General features: G+C 42.5%; 4 protein-coding genes across 5 annotated transcripts; 1 reads left to right on the plus strand and 3 right to left on the minus strand.

Moving 5' to 3' along the window:
- Positions 1-928: 928 nt before the first annotated feature.
- LOC134453206 (spermatogenesis-associated protein 22) lies at positions 929-11,324 on the minus strand. Of its 2 annotated transcripts, none has more exons than XM_063204045.1 (8): positions 11,283-11,324; positions 8,083-8,152; positions 4,295-4,432; positions 3,762-3,963; positions 2,725-3,217; positions 2,472-2,598; positions 2,080-2,177; positions 929-1,475 (listed from the first exon to the last, which is right to left on the minus strand). In XM_063204045.1, exons 2-8 carry the CDS (start codon positions 8,117-8,119, stop codon positions 1,284-1,286), a joined length of 1,287 nt encoding a protein of 428 aa, XP_063060115.1. In that variant the 5' UTR covers positions 8,120-8,152; positions 11,283-11,324; the 3' UTR covers positions 929-1,283. The 2 variants fall into 2 exon arrangements, with proteins under 2 accessions (XP_063060115.1, XP_063060114.1); XM_063204044.1 differs by lacking the exon at positions 11,283-11,324 and adding an exon at positions 9,063-9,189.
- On the plus strand, positions 6,285-7,581 carry LOC134453219 (cold-inducible RNA-binding protein B-like). Its single transcript, XM_063204057.1, has one exon. It carries the CDS (start codon positions 6,334-6,336, stop codon positions 6,883-6,885), a length of 552 nt encoding a protein of 183 aa, XP_063060127.1. The 5' UTR covers positions 6,285-6,333; the 3' UTR covers positions 6,886-7,581.
- Positions 11,325-11,340: 16 nt separating the features above from the next.
- On the minus strand, positions 11,341-15,504 carry LOC134453211 (ubiquitin carboxyl-terminal hydrolase 37-like). The gene is made up of 10 exons (XM_063204050.1): positions 15,384-15,504; positions 14,665-14,789; positions 14,225-14,321; positions 14,043-14,122; positions 13,786-13,875; positions 13,272-13,318; positions 12,930-12,982; positions 12,541-12,595; positions 11,910-12,042; positions 11,341-11,599 (listed from the first exon to the last, which is right to left on the minus strand). Exons 1-10 carry the CDS (start codon positions 15,489-15,491, stop codon positions 11,593-11,595), a joined length of 795 nt encoding a protein of 264 aa, XP_063060120.1. The 5' UTR covers positions 15,492-15,504; the 3' UTR covers positions 11,341-11,592.
- Positions 15,505-15,701: 197 nt separating this feature from the next.
- On the minus strand, positions 15,702-18,357 carry LOC134451878 (uncharacterized). Its single transcript, XM_063202276.1, has 4 exons — positions 18,287-18,357; positions 17,780-18,020; positions 16,485-16,572; positions 15,702-15,846 (listed from the first exon to the last, which is right to left on the minus strand). Exons 1-4 carry the CDS (start codon positions 18,320-18,322, stop codon positions 15,702-15,704), a joined length of 510 nt encoding a protein of 169 aa, XP_063058346.1. The 5' UTR covers positions 18,323-18,357.
- Positions 18,358-18,817: the final 460 nt, after the last annotated feature.

The raw sequence follows: 18,817 nt of genomic DNA on the forward strand, positions 1-18,817 counted from the left end.
GGTAAGGAAGACCTTGGGGGCAGAGAGGAAGAGACGTAGCAGGAGTTCTACATTTGTTAAATTATATAACGGCAGGATGTAATTAATTTGCTTTAAGAGGTACATTTCAGTAGAATCATTACATAATAGGTAAGACCATGTTCTTAATTCTTAAGTTCCCGGCATGTTAATTTAAGACTTTAGAGAGATTGCATGGAAAAGCAATGGTTATCAATGCTGAGTTTGACACATTAAGGGAATGTGTTAAGCATGGCTAAACATGATGGCCTGATCTGGGTTACGATAGGTATGTTCTCTTCTCACTGTACTTGATTTAACTCCATTGTCAGAGAACATTGTGTGTGTCTGTTGGCTTTAAAGTGTGTTAGTATGCACATGGTTTTCTACGATTCCCTCCTCTATGTGTAAAAGTGTGCATCAAGTGGTGGTCATAATGAATTGTGGCCTTTAGAAACCCAAGATCCATAGAATTATTTAAAAAAAATAATAAGGATATAACTCACCGCAATATCAACTAGGAGTCCCACTACTAAAAACAAGATAAAACACTTTGCTAATTTCTGTCATGACCCGGGTCAAGGATCCATCCCTGTTATACTCCTTCTGTGGGGAAATATTGTTTGTCTCAGCACTGGTGAAGTGGATTTGTTTTGTAGAGTAGAGGGAAAGAAAACTTTCCATTGTGATGGTTTGGTTGTAAATATTATGTGCATTCACTGTTCATCCTAAGGTCCTTTTCGAAAGATATATTTTGCGATATTACCTCTTAAATGTGTTTGTTTTACCTTTGGACTAACCTGTTAACAACATTAGCTGTTCAGTGGAATTTCTTTGTAATAAAATGTTTTGTAATTGAAAAGAAACAATCCTTTTTTTCCATGTAGTATCACTGACTCTAAAAGTACCGTTTGACAGGAAATGCAGAAAATGAAATGATGAAGGTAACATTTAATGAAACACATTAATACAACACGTTTCCTTGAATCATCACAGGTAATATTATACAGTATTTACCAACAACGATTACATCTTTTTAAATTAATCTGAACATACATACATACATAAATAAATAAATAAATAGATAGATGAATAAATGTATGAATGACTGAATGAATGAACCATTGAATTACTACGTATCCTTTCCACAATGAATACTTTAACACAACAGAAACAGGCAAGAAGTTGTTACAACCAAATTTAATAATCATAATAATAATAATAATAATATTTCAATTTAATAATTAGTTGACAAACTGTCCAGTCAGTGTTCTGGCTGGTGCTGGTCATATTTCATTGAGAGACTGGACCACCTGTCGCATCTCTTCATCTGATGCCCTGATGGCCTCCTGGGAGTTCTTCTGCTCGTGGCGGGAGGCAAGGCGGACCGAGACGCAGGTGAAGACGTCGCCACGCTGGTCGTAGTTCCCCACGCAGCGGTGGACCAGGCCACGGAACAGCTTGGGGAGTTCCTGGTCCTGGTGACACACACAAGACCAGAGAACGTGTTGAGGAGAGAGCTACACTGAGGCACTGTGGAGTCTTCACATGAACACACAAACCCGAACACACACAGCTCTTAAAAAGCACACTGTACTAAACAATATAAGATATGCAATCAAATCAATAAAATGTTATTTACTGTATATCGCAGCACAATATCACAGCTATACTGTGTGGTCTATTGTTTATGGGAATAAAAAATGAACAGCAAAATACTGACACAGGGGCAGACAATGCCAAGAGGTTGCTAAATGTGTATCAGTATCCCTCAGCACTTCACACTGTCACCTAGGGTGAAAGTCAACCTAACTCCTCCCATCCTTTCCTCTGGACTAGGTACACTGTCCACTGCCATCCTCTGCAGAACAGCTTTTGAGGGGCTTTTCCCCTCTAAATATCCCAATTGCAAATGAGATAATGACCATTGTTTCTTGCTTTTGAAAATGTTTGATCATCAATGACGTTGAGCCTTGCATAATGAAGCCACAAGTAACAGGAAAGGATGGAAGAAACAAGTTTGGCTTATGCTCCTAGTGTTGAAAAACTCGAATCTAATCTGTGTGGAGGTGATGAACTCACATGCTCGTAGTAAACACATTGCACGACATCCCTTCCTGTCCGCAGGAGGAAATGCTTGGCACCAAACTTCCCATCAGTGACTGCAGAGTCCAGGGATGCTGAGGAGACACGACAGACCATTCAGTCCTATGCAAGAAATCTATCATTTGAAGAAATAGTTCTGTCAGCGCATAAAATGTCTGTGTGTGCTAACTAATGTTGAGCTCCTTAATGCACGCCGTACCTCCAGTGGCTCGCTGTAATAGTCTTTGAAAAGTTAACTAACATTGTGCTACAATACTATGACATAACACAGGGACTGTAGTACTACGAGTTGTCATTGCCACTCTGGCAACGCAGTGTCTTAACAGGTTAATAGAAAGGCCAGCTGATACATCGATGCCTAGACTTACCAAAAATCTCAAACAGCATAGGAGCTTTGTTCTTGAACTGGACCCAGTGTCTCATGCCCTCGATGACACACGTAAGGATCCGGAGAGACTTCTCACTTTCGGATTTTGTCTTTGGACTTTGCGGAACCTGTTTGTTATATAAAACATAACAGTAAAATGTTATCCATCATGAACAATTGCAGAGGAACATGGAAAAATAGTGTGAAAAGTACAAATTAGTGTCACAATAACAGACACTAATAAAAGACACTACCTCTTGTGGCTGGGTTGTCTGTGCGCCGTAGAAGTCTGTAGTGCTGTTATTTTGTGGCTGCCCCATCCGCGCTTGCTGTGGGGTGGACTGCATGACATAGGAGTTATTGTGATTATTTTTTGTCTGCCCCATACGCGGTGACACTTTGAACTGCCACTGTGCCTGCTGCTGTGACTGAGGCTTAGGTGCAGGAGGGGCAGGGACAGGGGCAGGGCAGTAACGGGGGCCACCAGATGGGCCCGAAGCACCCTGCATCGCCCCCGCGGGGCCTTGGGCCTGTTGTCTGCTGAACGACTGCTGCACTGTCAGCTGCTGGTGATTCATGGGCTTGAGTCTGGACTGCTGTTGGCCAGTGGCTGCACCCCTCCCTTGGCCAGGCTGCAGGCCTCGTCCTCGGCCGTATGAGGGGCCACTCTGGATCTGGCCCAGACCCTGGCTGTGGGGAGGATTGGGCGCTGGAGCCTCCTGCCTGCCTGGAGCTCTCTGCTGAGACCTGGGGAGGGGAGAGTTAAAGTAGAGTAGATTAGAGTAGAGTTAAAGTAGAGTCATGCGGGGAAGAGTTATTCATCCTAAAGGAGAACTGAAGTGTCCAGTGCACATAATAACACACATCACAAGACAGCTCAAACACATCCACATAAAAGCTGCATGACATTTGACACAGACATACTTTCAAATGGCCACTAGTGTGTGTGTGTGTGCATGCGTACTAGTCAGTGCTGATTCTGCTCCTCTAGCAAACTATTAACCACATATATGTAACACTTCAAACTGCTCATGCCAATATTTCACAACCAGTGAATGTGCCAACAAGTAAATAATTAGATTACATTTGCAGAGACATCTAAGTAACAGTAACAGTTTTTAGTGTACACAGTAGCCACTAAACAGTAAAGAGTTCTTTACCAGCTATCTTTATATAAAATATAGAGTAATAGTAGTGTAATAGTAGTTTGGTTGACAAGTAGGTTGATATCCTTGAGACATTTCTTGCACAAGTAGACAGCAAAGCAATAGTAAATGTGATTGATGATTACCATGTGTTGGCAGGTTTGTGAGGATGAGGCAGGGGGGCATAACCCCTGGCAACGGGTCCAGTGTGACGGACAGGTGGGTTGCTGGGCTGCGGAGGCTGCTGCTTCATTGGCCTGTTCCACTGACCTCCTTGTGCAGCCGCAGCTGAGGGCCTTGGTCCAGCGGGCCGTTGGTTCTGATTCTGAGCAGCATATGCTGCATTGCCTAGTGGGAGAACATTGGGTTGGGTTCAGAGTAGGCTCATAATTCACACATTTACGCCAGTGGAACGCTGTAATAGCTGTTGAAAAGACGTAACTAACACTACACTACTGTAGCATTTACACAGTGCCTTTAGTAATACATTATAACTTAGTCATTGCAATTCTGAAAACAGCGAATTCATAAACAGCCATGATTATTAATGTGAGGCATGGTATGACCAGTTTCTCTGTTGTGACTTTTGTTAGGCTGTACATACCCTACTGTACAGTCATCTGTAGTTGCCTTGTGCATAATAATATGGTGTACTTGTGTGAAAAACAGTCTACTACACCTGATGAAAATGAGGAATCTGCAAAGTCAATCTGATCATCAAAGTCAACCGCAGAGCAGAATTCATTTTCTACAGGAGTCGATGTAAGAGGAAGCCTGCTGCGTTTCCTTTGGTTAAATAAAGGCACTGAAAGGCAACCTGCAGAAAATATGGTGCAAAACAGTCAGTTTATTGGATCAACGATGTGTCACACACAGTGCTTAATTTGTCAAGTCGGAGGTCCCGGAGCGCTGAGGAGGAGTAGCTCCGGCGCGAAAAAAAGCGCAGTGGGGGGCGGGTGGTCGAAAACCCTGTGGATGGGGATGTATGCGCAATATCAAATACAAATATGGAGCGGTATAAATAGGCTACCTGCTACTTAGTGCTGGGAATATTCTGATTTCATTTGGGAAAATAGACAATGGACTATTCAGCATGCAGGCCAATGCCAAAAGGAAAGTTTGTTAGTTTGCTCTGGTAAACGCATCACGCATCCTTTCTCTGTAGACCTACGTGCAGAGAGCAAATTCGGAAACACACAGTTGCACCGAATAGGCTACCCTGCGCAGTTTCATACTCTCTGCATAACCATATAAAATTAATAGAACGCAAAGCCCAGATCACATTTGCTGGTCCCCTTTTCTAGTCGCCATTATAACTAATGTTGAAGTAAATTAAGACTGATATTTTTTGTTTAAAATCCCTCGATATCCCTCGACACTTTAGGCCTATAAAGTGCCCTCGATCCCCACTCATTCAGTTACATCTCCAGTCACTGAATAGACATGCAGTTACTAAAATGAAACCATGCACCTGAAAATATAAGTTCTGAAATGTATTTTTTTATGAAGCATAGCACCATTGTGCATTACACACAACGAGCAAACAAGAACTCAGACTCAAACAAGAATTTTAAAAGCCAACAACACGTGCGCTCATAGGCTATTCAGTCTTCAGTAGCCTATTCAGAACGCATTTGAACACGGAGTTCGTATCACAAAAATTCACGATATCACTGACAGACGTTGATAGGTTTGAGTCCGACAAGTCGTGCCACTTGTCTTAAACTTGCGCACTCTTTCCATTTTGGAGTGCGTCTTTGACAGCCAGACATGGAGCACGGGGTTACCGCGGGAGTGGAGAAATAGGCAGGAAATATCCACAACTTCGCTGTATAAATATAATTTGAACTGTGTAAAGCAATCGCAGATGCTTAAGCTTCTTGGATATTTTGTAAAGGTTAACTTGTCATTAACAAGGAAAGGTGCTTTCAATCCCCCTCAAGAATATGCGTTGTGTCTTGACTCTTCAAATTTCCACCTGACAACAGCAGATCTAGCCTGGGCGAATAGCCGACTGCGGGTGGAGTACAGAGGATGGCGTCGCGAGGCTAGCAGATCTAGTCTCCCACCTCAAAGAGCAGCGCAACATTTATCTGCAAGGTGTAGGTTAAACTTGGCTGATAACTTAAACTTTACAGTAGGCTATGCAGGCTAGACAGCGGGTTAACTAATCAGGCCCCTACTGTTGCGTTAATAATGTTTAAGATAAAGATGACTCAGCGTAGGATATCAGAAATAAACAAGACAGCGCAGATGGCGTTTAGTGTTTAATATGGCCACGATGCCACGTTAGATAGGCTATCTAAGCAATGCCTAGGCTATAATTTTATGAAACCTCAAATCGGACGTAATAGCCTTAGTTTGTACCCAGTATTTTTCAAACCTCTCATTAATTGTCCCCAGCACTTTTGAAATCAAACTGACGTGGTTATAAGTAGTCTATCTCGTTTCATGGGACAAATCAGAATTGAGATATCCCCAACATAGTCTATATTTAAACCAGACATTAACACGAAACAAACTTTAATTTATGTATTTATCTATTATCATTATGATTATTATGATTATTATTATTATCATTTAAATATCGTTTGTCTAGATCCAGCTGGGGGAGCGCACGTCAGAGCTCCCGGAGCGCGCCTCAGAGCTTCCGGAGCGCGCGATTTTCCTCGTTAGTAAGCTGCCTTGGAAGTCCGCGAAGACTCAACTCCTGTAAAGATGTCTGACGAAGGAAAACTTTTCGTTGGTGGGCTCAGCTACGACACCACTGAGCAGTCATTGGAGGAAGCCTTCTCCAAATATGGGACCATCTCAAAAGTTGATGTGATCAGGGATCGGGAGACAGACCGCTCAAGGGGTTTCGGCTTTGTCACTTTCGAGAATCCTGAAGATGCCAAGGACGCCATGTTTGCAATGAACGGAAAGTCTGTTGATGGCAGGATGATCAGGGTGGACGAGGCCGGCAAGTCTGGCGGCAGGTCCGGCGGAGGCTTCAGGAGAGGCGGCGGCGGATTCCGAGGAGGCTTCCGTGGCGGACGCGGCAGAGGCGAGGGAGGCGGAAGCTACGGAGGTGACAGGAGCTATGGCGGAGACAGAAGCTACGGTGGTGACAGAAGCTACGGCGGAGACAGAAGCTACGGAGGTGACAGGAGCTACGGCGGCAGCGACAGGAGCTACGGCGGTGGCGGCGGAGGCGGATACAGGAGCAGCGGCGGATACTCCTCTGGCGGTGGCGGATACAGGGGGAGCAGAAATTCAGAAGCAGAATGAAGGGAACATGAGGAAGTGGAGGCTATGAGGGCGGCTCCTACAGAGACAGCTATGACAGTTATGCTGCACACGAGTAAAAAAAACTTCCTGGTTTCAAGATCATCCCCCTGCGCTGGCTGTATTTAAAAAGATGTGCTCTTCGAAGATTTTTTTTTTTTTTTTTAAATGGTGTGTCCTCCTGGTTCCTGCATTCCATCGATCATACTACAGAAATGAATCCTTTTTTTGTGTGTGTTAATTGAGTTTTGTTTGTTTTTTCGAAAGGGATCTCCATCCTTAAAGGCAGTGCGAGATCCTGTTGGAGTATTGTTGTGAAACGTGAATGACCATGTAAAAGCTGTAAAGTTGAAAATGCTCTGCTCTGCTCCCATCATCACAGCCCAATAGCTTCTGGAAATCTAAATTCAGTCCTTCAACCACCATTCAGAATGTCTAGTTAGCAGCAGGGCCAGCAAATCATTTAAGTTTTTGTATTTTTCAACTGGATTTTTTTTATGTTGACCCTGCTATTTTTTGGAGGAAAAAAGAAATTGAAAATCCATGTCTTTGAGAGAAGCTGGACTAGCTGTGATGTGTTCTGTGCGACTTTCTTTCTGTATTGCATACCTTTACCTGTAGCAAGGCGGGTGTGCTCCTGAGGACTCGTATGTTTCCCCGCAAACCTCCTTGGTATGGCTAAAGAGTTTTGTGAACATTCAGTAAGCAAAGAGTGAACTTTCTCTGGGAAGACAATGCGACCTTTTTGGCGATGGCAAAAAAAAAAAACACCCCCTCGGGTGGTGACCCGAGGCTCTTTACTCTTTGAACATTGAATTTTTAAAAAGTATGCTCTTTGGTGGACTGAACTTAAAGAAAATTCTTAAAATGTCTCCAGTTGTGTTCGTTGAGGTGATCTGTCCTGTGTACCAACACCTCGTAAGAAACATTAATTTCTTTTTACAGTTTCTTTTGTAAAATTTTGGCTTCATGGAGCCTATTAAACAAGCCATTGGAAAAAAAAAAAAAAAAAAAAAAAAAAAAAAAAAAAGCTTCCGGAGCGCGCGTCAGAGCTTCCGGAGCTAGCTCCGCCTTGCTCCCCCTCAAAAAAAGCCCTGGTCACACCTGTCTGTTAAACATGTAGGCATGGTTAGCAAGTCACACACAAATTGACCAGGCCTATTTCTGCTACTGGAGTGTGGAGTCAAAGAGTGATGATACCTGCAGTTGGTCTTGGATATGTGTCAGTCCTTTTCATTGTAATGATAAAATCACCGGTAGCTCCAAAGACCTGTAAAGAAAAAGACAACTTAAGGCTGGCCCTTTAAAGGTGCACTCACTGTGTAGGATTGTGGCCAGAGTAGGTATTGCAACTATGTTACACATTGCAACTGTGCTACCTATTGCCAACTTTGATCTGTTCGTGAATATTCGTGAACAAACATTTACTAGTATGACCAAAGCACAGCAACTTTTGCGGCTGAAAAAGTACATTTCTTGACATCCAAAAGGCGAACAATGGCCCCTTTGCATGTATGAATCTGATCAATTTTCCCAGTCATAATTTGGTGGGGGTGATACGTATTTGTTAAAAAGGCAACATTAGTGAATGAGTGCAGCATTAATTCTGGAAATTAGCTAATGTACTAAAATATTAGCCTACACACACAGTGCACCTTCAAAAAAAAAAAGTAGGCTAATCTGATCATTTGATTAACTAATGTGCCACCCTGTAAAGCTACATTATCATTATTATTATTGCTTTTTTATTGTTGTTGTTGCTGTAGCTTGTTTGATTTTTTTTGTTTTGTTTGCTGAAGTAACACAATTATAGGCTACTGTACAAAGCCTTTGCAATTTTGTATCAAGCGGCAAGAAGACAGCTGAGGTAACATTGTGGCACAGCTGTGAAGCAACTCTGTTACAGCGAAAACAGGCAGGATAAATATTTGCTTCAGTAATGTAAAGTACATGCTTTGTTAATTTCTCGTCGTATATCGAACGGTGGCTTTACACGCCGGTAAGTATTGTTTTATTTTAAAGTAGACTACTATAGGTACAAGGATACTGTTTTGGCCATTGTATAGCCGGTTTGTTTGTTAGCCACAAAAGCACATATTGCACATGCTAAAGCTAACGTAGCACTCACCGTGTGTAACCTTCTACCGAGAATGTTGATGGTATCTGGATATTTTACTCACTCGTTTACGTTACAAATCCACAAAACAAATACAGTAGTAGTCTAAACAACAACAGAAACCGCGAACTTTCCGTCGAAAGAAATGGGTAGGAGAAGAGAACAGGACTTCTCTCCTAGCACACGCACGAGACAAGTGTGTCTACATCTCGCGCAAAATTGCGTTAGAGAAGTTTTACTCAATGATACAGTAGCAGGGGGTACGTGTACCACTAGGGGTACGCGAGCACACTGCAGGGGGTACATGACATTTTAACAAATACAGTAGGCCTAGACCTCCTTGGTTTTACTACAGTTTAAGAAACCAATAGTTTGTTAGCCTACTTACTTATTGATGTAAATCGGTTAATGGCGTGTATAACTACCTTAAACAACAGGCGAGTAAGTATGAAGGCTTCGTTTTAAGTGAAAGGATTTTATTTTAAACCTAGGCCTACCGATCTGATTTCACAGCACAAACAGGCTAACTACTGCGCCATGCCAACGAAAGTGGAACCTCTTCGGCCATGCCAAATATGTCAGTGCCACATCTGTGTCGGTGGCTACAGAAGCCTAGCTAGTGGAATCCAAGTTCAATCAACTTCAAAGCTGGTTCCAAAACAATGTTTAATCGCCTAACCAGTTGAGCAGTAGGTATAATTAACTCTCCACTTTTTTATTTCCTAGAGGCAACACTGTGCTGTTATTTTTTAAGTATGTTTTGAATGTTTTTGATCAATGAAATGAAACCCAAAAAAATGCAATGACATTGCTGATTAGAAAGCAATAGACACATAGGGTAACACCACAATAAACCCATTTCTGAGGTGTGCTCTCTTTTGATAAGCTTGCTTGAACTCCAGTCTCAACACAATCTTACAATATCTCTAGGCCTATATTTAAAATGTAAGGCATTAGGCCTACACTACTTTTGCAATCTGGCAATTCATTACAGTGTAAATCAAGCTCATGACTTCTTCACCTCCCATCCAGGAGGTGTTTTTGGCAGTATGCAGACTAAAAACTACCAGGTTCAGGAACAGCTTCTTTCTGACCAACCACGGTGAATACCACTAAAATCCAGGTCATTGTAATGCATTGTGACTTAAGTTATTTAGCATTGTAACTGAGTAAATATTACAGATTTTTGCCCTGCAATACCTTACACTACTGCATTACAGCAAAAAGTAATGTAATACAGTAATTAGAGGTCGACCGATACAGGTTTTTTAATGGCCGATGTGATAACGATTTCTTTTTCATCACCCTTGGCCGATACCCGATTTCCGATACCCGATATTTGGGGCCGACATGGGTTAAAAAAAAGGTCGACAAATATTCCAGGTCTCAAGTTAAAAATAAACATTCCTTTAACATTATCAAATTGAGGTAGAACTTGTAACATTTAAACACCCACTCTAACAATCAAGTAATGTCTAACAATCAAGTAATAAAAAAATGAAGTGTCTTGGTGCTTTTGAAAAAACCCTGAATGACATAAAATAATAAATACTGCATATCGGCCAAAACCACACGTGTATCGGCCGATACGTTACACTTAAAATATGCAAATATCGGCCCGATACCGATATAAATATCGGTCTATCCTTAAAGGGACACTGTGTGAGATTTTTAGTTGTTTATTTCCAGAATTCATGTTGCCCATTCACTAATGTTACCTTTTTCATGAATACTTACCACCACCATCAAATTCTAAGTATTCATTATGACTGGAAAAATGGCACTTTTCATACATGAAAAGGGGGATCTTATCCATGGTCCACCATTTTGAATTTCCAAAAATAGCCATTTTTAGCTGCAAAAATGACTCTACTTGGACCATACTAGAAAATATTTGTTTATTACTTAGTAAACTTTCATGAAAATATCAAATTTGGCAATAGGCAGCCCAGTTTCAATGAGCAGCATAGTTGCAGTACCTTTTTTGACCATTTCCTGCACAGTGTCCCTTTAACAGTAATTAATTACTTTTGTAATGCATTACTGCCCAACACTGATCAAGAGAGTATTGAGACCAAGACCAAAACCAGACCAAGACAAACCTGTTGAGACCAAGACTAAGACCAAGACAGGGCAAAACCAATGATCGCATCTGTGCCATCGGTCTGAACGCAGACGAAGCAATTTAATACAGACTGCCATCAGTCTAAAGACCATACACCTTAACCCATTCTTGATCCACCTGGGGAAAATGTGGCATACTTATTGTGAGTAGTGTGCTTACCTGGTATAAGGGCCCCTTAGGGCCTTCTGTAGCCCATGGAGGTGGAAGTGGTGGTGGGGGGGGGTTTCTCGGGAGACCTGGGATTGGAGCCCCCTTAGGGCCTTCTGTAGCCCATGGAGGTGGAAGTGGTGGTGGTGGAGGTGGAGGGGGTCTGGGGTCTCGGGAGACCTGGTATTGGAGGTGGTGGAGGTGGAGGAGGAAGTGGTGGTGGTGGAGGAGGAGGAGGTGGAGGTGGAGGAGGAAGTGGTGGAGGTGGTGGTGGGGTCTGGGGAGCAGCCCGCGCTCGGTGGTCGGAGCGCTGAAGGGGGCCTCACGTCCTGTACACCAGAGGGGAAAAAGCAGGAGGTGAGGGCAGTTAATAAGCGGAGTGGAGAAGTGTACAGCTAGTACTCTCCTGCTACCACAGCTGAGGCGCTAACCTAGCGGTCCCCAAAGTAGGGAGGGGTTGCGGAGAGAAGTGACTGTTTGCATAAAACAACAAATGTTAGGTGCAAAGGTAGTCCAAAAGGGGAGAAAACGTTTGACAACTGCTCTGCTAATCCTACATTGACATGGGGGTAACATGACAACATCTTCCTACTGAATTGTCATGATGTAGTAGGCTACGGTGTATAACGAATACTTTACCTGTGCTCATAGAAGAGGAGGTAGGCTGTGCTTTGGCGTTTACGTTCGATGTTTTTAACGGGTTTCACGCTATTGTCATCAAAGCACAGCCCATCGCTCCCCTCCTCTCCAACAGCGTCACAGACGTAGTGGCCTACAGAGAAATAAGACAAACTTTGAGTTTATGGTAAATGCTGCTAGTGTTTTACACAGAATTGTCATTAGTCAAGGTCGTGGGGACTCAGCCGGTATCAGAAAGGTTATGCTGTGCAGTTTTTATATTAAATATGATCTGAATTTTTTTGGTAAAGCTTTAAAGAAATTATATTCACAATACACAATAGGTCTTCCTTGGGCAAAGAGGGCGCCTTAACAATAAAGTCCAGGGGAAAACCCTGACTGCTGCCGTTTCGAAAGAGTAAACATATTTTTAATCTTTGATCATAGTGACAAATAGAAAAACTACAAGACAAGTACGATATAGATAAGTATGTCTCTGTTGACAGACAGATTACAGCCATTGATTTCTGCAAACTTGCTTACGCCAGTGAACCTCTAAAACAATTTGTGAAATGTTATTTCTAGGCCACATTATAAGGGCAACATTTAGTAGTAAAAGTGGTTTCAGCTTTACTGTGTTAACAACACTCACCCCTCTTCAGGCTGCTCCCCAGGTGTGACACCACACTGACAAGATGGTACGTGTGCTGTAGAAACACAAATTCAACATCTCATTGTTATTTTTCCTTTAACATGGTTTATTTATTGCCCGTTTTAAATCACTTCTACTCATTGTTTCGGATCATAGTATACAAGTATACATACATTTCTATTTTGATACTGTAGCCCTAGCTACTTTTTACGATGTGCGTACATATAAAGTGTGTTCACCATGGTGTGGCATCCAAACATAGCAAAAACATTAAAATCTCTATAGTATCTCTAACATATTCTATGTTTTACAGATGAAGGGATTGACTTTTGGGTTCTGTGTGTGTTTGTTGTCTGTTTTCTGTGTCCTTATCCACTATATCTCCTCACCACAGTGGGCGCCACTCTATCTCCTGAACTTTCCTGTCCTTCACTGTCCATGGCTGATGGGTGAGGAAGAAACATGAGATGTCTATGGTGAACTCAGTGCTGACATCATTAACACAATAAACATACAAACCTGCATCTACCTGTTTTTTTTTTTTTAAACGGTAGCCTATATGGCATGACTTCAGATAGACATTACATTTAAAGGGGCTGAAGTCTTAATTATGCTTGAATCACTATACATTGGATCATAGGCTACTCAGCTCCTCATACTTCATCAGGGAGAAATGTGTTCCTGCTTGTTTGCCGTGATGACGTGAGTATTGTGTTATTGCTTTCAGGTACCTGAGCTGATGGGAGGTGGGGACCAAGCCCTCTGAACGTCCTCGCCGCTGAGGAAGAAATAGTCATTAGTGAATTTTAACTGGTTCATCTTCTCTTAAAGCAATCATAGACCCGGTTATAGCCGGCAGGTCCATGATACAGATAATGCATGAACAGTATTTCACTTACTTGGCTGACGCTTTCATTTGTTCAAAGCGACGTACAACTATTATGTTTCAGGGTATTGGTTACAGTCCCTGGAGCAATGTGGGGTTAGGTGCCTTGCTCAAGGGCACTTCAGCCATGGATGGAGGTGTAGGGAGAGGTCAGGGGGGATTTGAACCGGCAACCCCTTGATTGAAAGACCAACTCTCTAACCACTAGGCCACGGCTGCCCCACCTATTATGTATTCTTTAGAGTAATAATGTATAGTACTGTATTAGAATAAATGTTGGACATGCTCTCATTGATGTCACTGTGTATACTTCACAGGTTTACTTTGGCATGAGCTGGCTCTTGGGTGGCCTATTGTACCTGCTAAGCCGTAGTTGGAGCGGGATGCTGATGTTATGGCTTGTTTTGCAGCCTTTGGCGTTGAACCTCTTCAGGTGAATGACGAGGATTCTGTATTGGCCAGGGGAAGACAACAGAGGTACATCGATATGAGAAGAGAGGTGATAGGTGAGGTGATGGACGAGCAAATTATGTAAACATTCACAGTGATATTTAAATGATACAGTCATTAGCAAAAACATCTACTGTATGTTGGTGTTGTGTGGTTGTGTGCATACTTTGGCATGGTGGTGAAGTGGGATTTGGCTGTTGCGTGCCTGCCCACACACAGCTGGCAGCCATATTCTACCCCAGTGGTCTATGAGAGAAAAACAAAATTAAAAAATGACAGTATTACAGAGTTAATACTGTAATGTATCTCTCAGTGTAATCTGGTATTGTATTTTGTATATATTGAGACCTGAAAGTAGCTGTCAAGGCTGTGCTCCACACCACCCTCCTCTGCTGGCAACGACAGGTGGTTGAACATCTCCTCCCTGTCCCGGCTGATTCCACAGCTTCAAGGTCACAAAAAACACATTTTTATTATTATTATTATTATTATTATTACTACTATTACTATCACTATTATTATCATGAACTTTTTTCTTACACTATATTCTCTTATACTGTTACAGTCTACTGGCCTATTCACTCTTTGCTGAAAACACTCAGCTACGTCATAACAACATTGCTTTCACAATGCAAATAGTAAAAACTTACCCGATTAAGATTTGTTCACGACCATTTTGGTGTCAATAAGGTTATAACAGAGGCTTTGCGCCAAGTGGTTAATACTTCATTCACCCCCCATTTTCTTTTTTCTTTTGCTACGTGGGGTGATGTTGTGGAAGTTCTTACGTGCTACATGTATAGACCGTGGTGATGTGGAACTCCAGATTTGCCACGGGACACCTATGGGCCAGCTGGGAGGCTCCCTCTTCCTTCATTTGAATTAGAAGGAAGAGGAAGAATTCATGGGCGTCCTGCAGTAGACATTACAGAAACATAAAGAGATGCCTTTAGAACAGTGTTTCCCAACCAGGGATACGTGTACCATTGGGGGTACGCGAGCACACTGCTGGGGGTACTTGGTAAAATGTAATTTGATCAAATGCATGGAACATAGTAACAGCATAATGTAAGTCACACTGGGATAGAGAAAGCAATATAGAACATGAGTTACGGCTAGGGGTTACAGAAGGGGTACTCATGGCACAAAGATAAGGCTTAGGGGGTACACGAGACAAAAAAAAGTTTGGGAAACACTGCTTTAGAAGATATGGGAAAACATGCATGACACTTATTTTTTCTAAACCAACCTTACAAACCATAGCCTGCCCCCCATGTACAGTTAGCTATGATAGTTTGCTTTAGACAAACTTGCCTCCTGTCATAAATGTTGCTGTTACCACAATGGCAATGACAAAGTCGTAATTACTAAAGGTAATGCATAATGTTGTAGTCGTGTAGTGCTATCACAGTAAAACTTTTTTTCCAATGACTATTACAGCGTTCCACTGGTGAAACAGTGAGCCTGCTGAAATGTTTGTGATTTCCCGGGACGTTGTGTGTCTTACCTGTTGACGGTTGCCAAGGAACTCCGGGCAGATTGCAGACATGCTGCTTCGGATGGCGGTCAGCAGCATGCCCTTGGTCTGCCCTTGGCCGCTGATCTGCCTCACCATCTGGAGCTCTCGAATGCTCCTACACATTCAAAGTCTTTGATTAGATTAGTGTGTCTTAATGTAATGAGGGGGGCGTTAGGAGCTCTATGGACTTAAAAACACAACTGCTACTTGATGGTGTTGGAAGGTGTACTTGTGAAATGTGTTATATCTCCTCTGAATGTGTGTGAGGAGGTGATTCGTCTCACCCAAGGAGGTCTACATAAGGTCTCACCTGAGAATGGGAGGAGAGCTACTGTCACAGGGAATTTGTTCCGGGCAGGGAAAGCTGAGGACATCATTGGTGAATGGCCTTGTCGCCAGAAGAGCCTGGATGGTGGCATTCATGAAACAAGTATTTCCCAGGTTGGGGAAACTGGAGAAAACACAGGAGTAGGAATCAGGAATTGACAGTATACCTTAAAAATCACTCTAGTCTTCAAGTCAAGCTGACCTATTTTCTGAAAGTGCTATGGTGTGGATGCAGGGATACTGTGTAAGACATGTATTTAAATAATGTGTTGTGATGTATTACTTACTTGTGACATATTACTGTACACTTAGCTATCACTTTTATCCAAAGTAACTTACAGCTACTTACAGCCCCTGGAGCAATGTCGGGTAAGGTGTCTTGCTCAAGAGCCATTACCTACTGGTTACGGAATCGAACCTGCAGCCCTCTGTTATCTAAACTAATATCCTAATTCATTATTAGGCCATAGCTGGCTCCAGGTGTAGTAACCAGTAAAGTAAAGTAATCCAAGTAAAAGGGGAATAAATCACCACACACTGGTCTTCTTTGCTGGTAGTTTATTAGGTGAACCTAATGAAGCAAGACGGACAGCGAAACACATTGTTACCCTAATAAAGTACCAGCAAAGAAGACCAGTGTGCAGTGATTTATCCTCCTTTTACCTAGATAAACAGGTCATTTGGAATGTGTGGCACATGATTATTACAAATGGCTAGGTTGCCCATCACAGCTAACGAGGCCATTGTTCAGGCCAAGCTTACCCCAGATCCCTTGCCACGACCAGAGGCAACCCTGACCCTGACGACTCCGTAGGAGCAGTAGAGGAAGAGTCAGAGGGATAGGAAGAGCCTGAGGAAAGAGATGAAGAGGTTGAGTTACACCAGAGGCGCATCTTGCCACCAGGAAAGGCAGGCAGCCACTTGGGACCCCCAAGCCCCTAGATAGTGAACAACAGCCCACACTTTACCACAGTTGTTCAAATTTTCATTCTTTTTGCATTTTTGCTTGGGGCCCCATATGATCCTAGAATCGCCTCTGAGTTACACTTACAGACCCTGACCATGAGGATAGGTCTATTAACCCTTTGAGGAGTACCATCACATAATGTGATTGTGTTTAGAGTTTTGGGTTCTCATATGATGTCACAAACCATCTACGGGATTTTTAAACACAGAGTTCTATAGGAGCTGTAGAATGTTCGGGGAAAATTCTAGAACTAGGGGAAATCCTTCCTCCTCAAAGGATGAAATTAGTCACAAAAGTTGTCCCTAGGACAGGAGAATTGTATGGACTCAAACACTGCTCGTGCATTTAAAGCACATTCCCTTTGAACTGACTACTACAAGGACGACAAAACATATTGGATAAATAAACTCACACCCTATATCAGTGATGGGCAACTTAGAATAATTAGTTTAGGCCTACAGTCCATTCCCACATATTCCAAATGACTTAGTTTGACCTTTCCTGTTCAACCAGGTGATTTGCCTGTTTAAATGATTGCCTGGCTGAGAATTGAACAGGCGATACAAGGTCATTTGGAATAATGTGGCACTGGATTCATTTGTACCTAATGAAACCAAGTTGCCCGTCATAAAATGGTTCTCTTAGATGTACAACGGCCTACTAACAAATCTAAGACTATAGACTAAGTACTTTTCCTGTGTGTGTGTGTGTGTGTGTGTGTGTGTTTCTTTGTAACCTCCAGAGCTGGTGTACAAATGTGAGTATGTAGCCTCTGTATGTATGTGTAGTATGAATAGTTGTCATGTTTTTCTTATGTGGAGGTTGCTGATATGCCAATTCCACCCCTCAACACCATGAGCTCTTTTGCTACCTTGTGTGTGTGTGTGTGTGTGTGTGTGTGTGTGTGTGTGTGTGTGTGTCTTAATTTCCCTCTGGATTACTAAATTATACTCTACTCTACCCTCTGTATGTGTATTTGAAAACACTGTCAACTGAATAGTTGTGATATTGTGCAATATAAATACATTTTGATTGATTGATTACGATTGATCACTGCCCTACAGTATGCAACATGAGGCTAAAGACTCACCAAGACCTGGAGGCAGCTGGGATGGAGGCGGGGAGGGAATGGGGGCGACGATGTCGATGGTGATGTTGGGGCAGGAGTGAGAGAGGGTGGTGGGTGGAGGAGGAGAGAGGGAGGGGAGGGTGGATGGGGGAGGAAAGACGGGCCAGGAGGAGCTCCGCCGGATGGACAGGGGAGGTGTGGAGGACAATCGAGGTGGTGTCCGCGATGCAGGGGTGTAAAAATCATCCTCGTCATCCTTCTCCTTGGGGAGGAGAGAGTTTGGAAAATCATTTCATTTCTTTTTGTAATGGAAACATTACCATCTGAATTGATTGTATTACACACACACACACACACACACACACAAACCATAGCCTACTATACTATGTAGGCCTATGTTATGTTGGTTACAGTGTAATAGTAGGCTAAATAATATAATTAATGAAATATATAAAATTGAACTTGAATCTTCTGACTAGTTATGAGACATATGGGCTATGCCTGCCTACATAGGCTTAAAAATCTTACCTGCTTTCTGAAACATTTACTGCAGCATTTACCCATTATTGATCAAACGTGTACTCGCACTTGTATCTTCTATGAAATTAAGTATTCAATGCATAGCCTAGATGTGATTTTCGTGTTTTACTGTACATTCTTTTACAGTCGTCGTTTATTGTTTATTGCGTAATAGTAGGCTATAGTCTGACGACACTAACCTGTGACATCGCCGCTCCAGCTGCGGTCAAAGTTCCTTCCAAAAAAAAAAAAATCTCTGCTGCGGTCTCATGCTTGCACAACGTTTCTCAAAGTTGCAATGCATTGAATTCTACTGGAACGAAGTGGATGGGGATAGGGTTCTCTGTTTGTAAATACTAGAAACCAAACATTGTGGGCCCATACCATAGAGTAGCCTATACCTTCATAACTTAATAGGCTATTTGCAGCTTTTTTACTACTGCAGTAGCCAATTGCAGAATAGGCTAAATTCTGAAAATACGGTGCAGACACAAAAGTAGCCTACCTCTGACTTTTTTCAAAGGGGGAGGCCTTTTGATT

The sequence above is a fragment of the Engraulis encrasicolus genome, chromosome 7, assembly GCF_034702125.1.
Source record: "Engraulis encrasicolus isolate BLACKSEA-1 chromosome 7, IST_EnEncr_1.0, whole genome shotgun sequence".
NCBI lineage: Eukaryota > Metazoa > Chordata > Actinopteri > Clupeiformes > Engraulidae > Engraulis > Engraulis encrasicolus.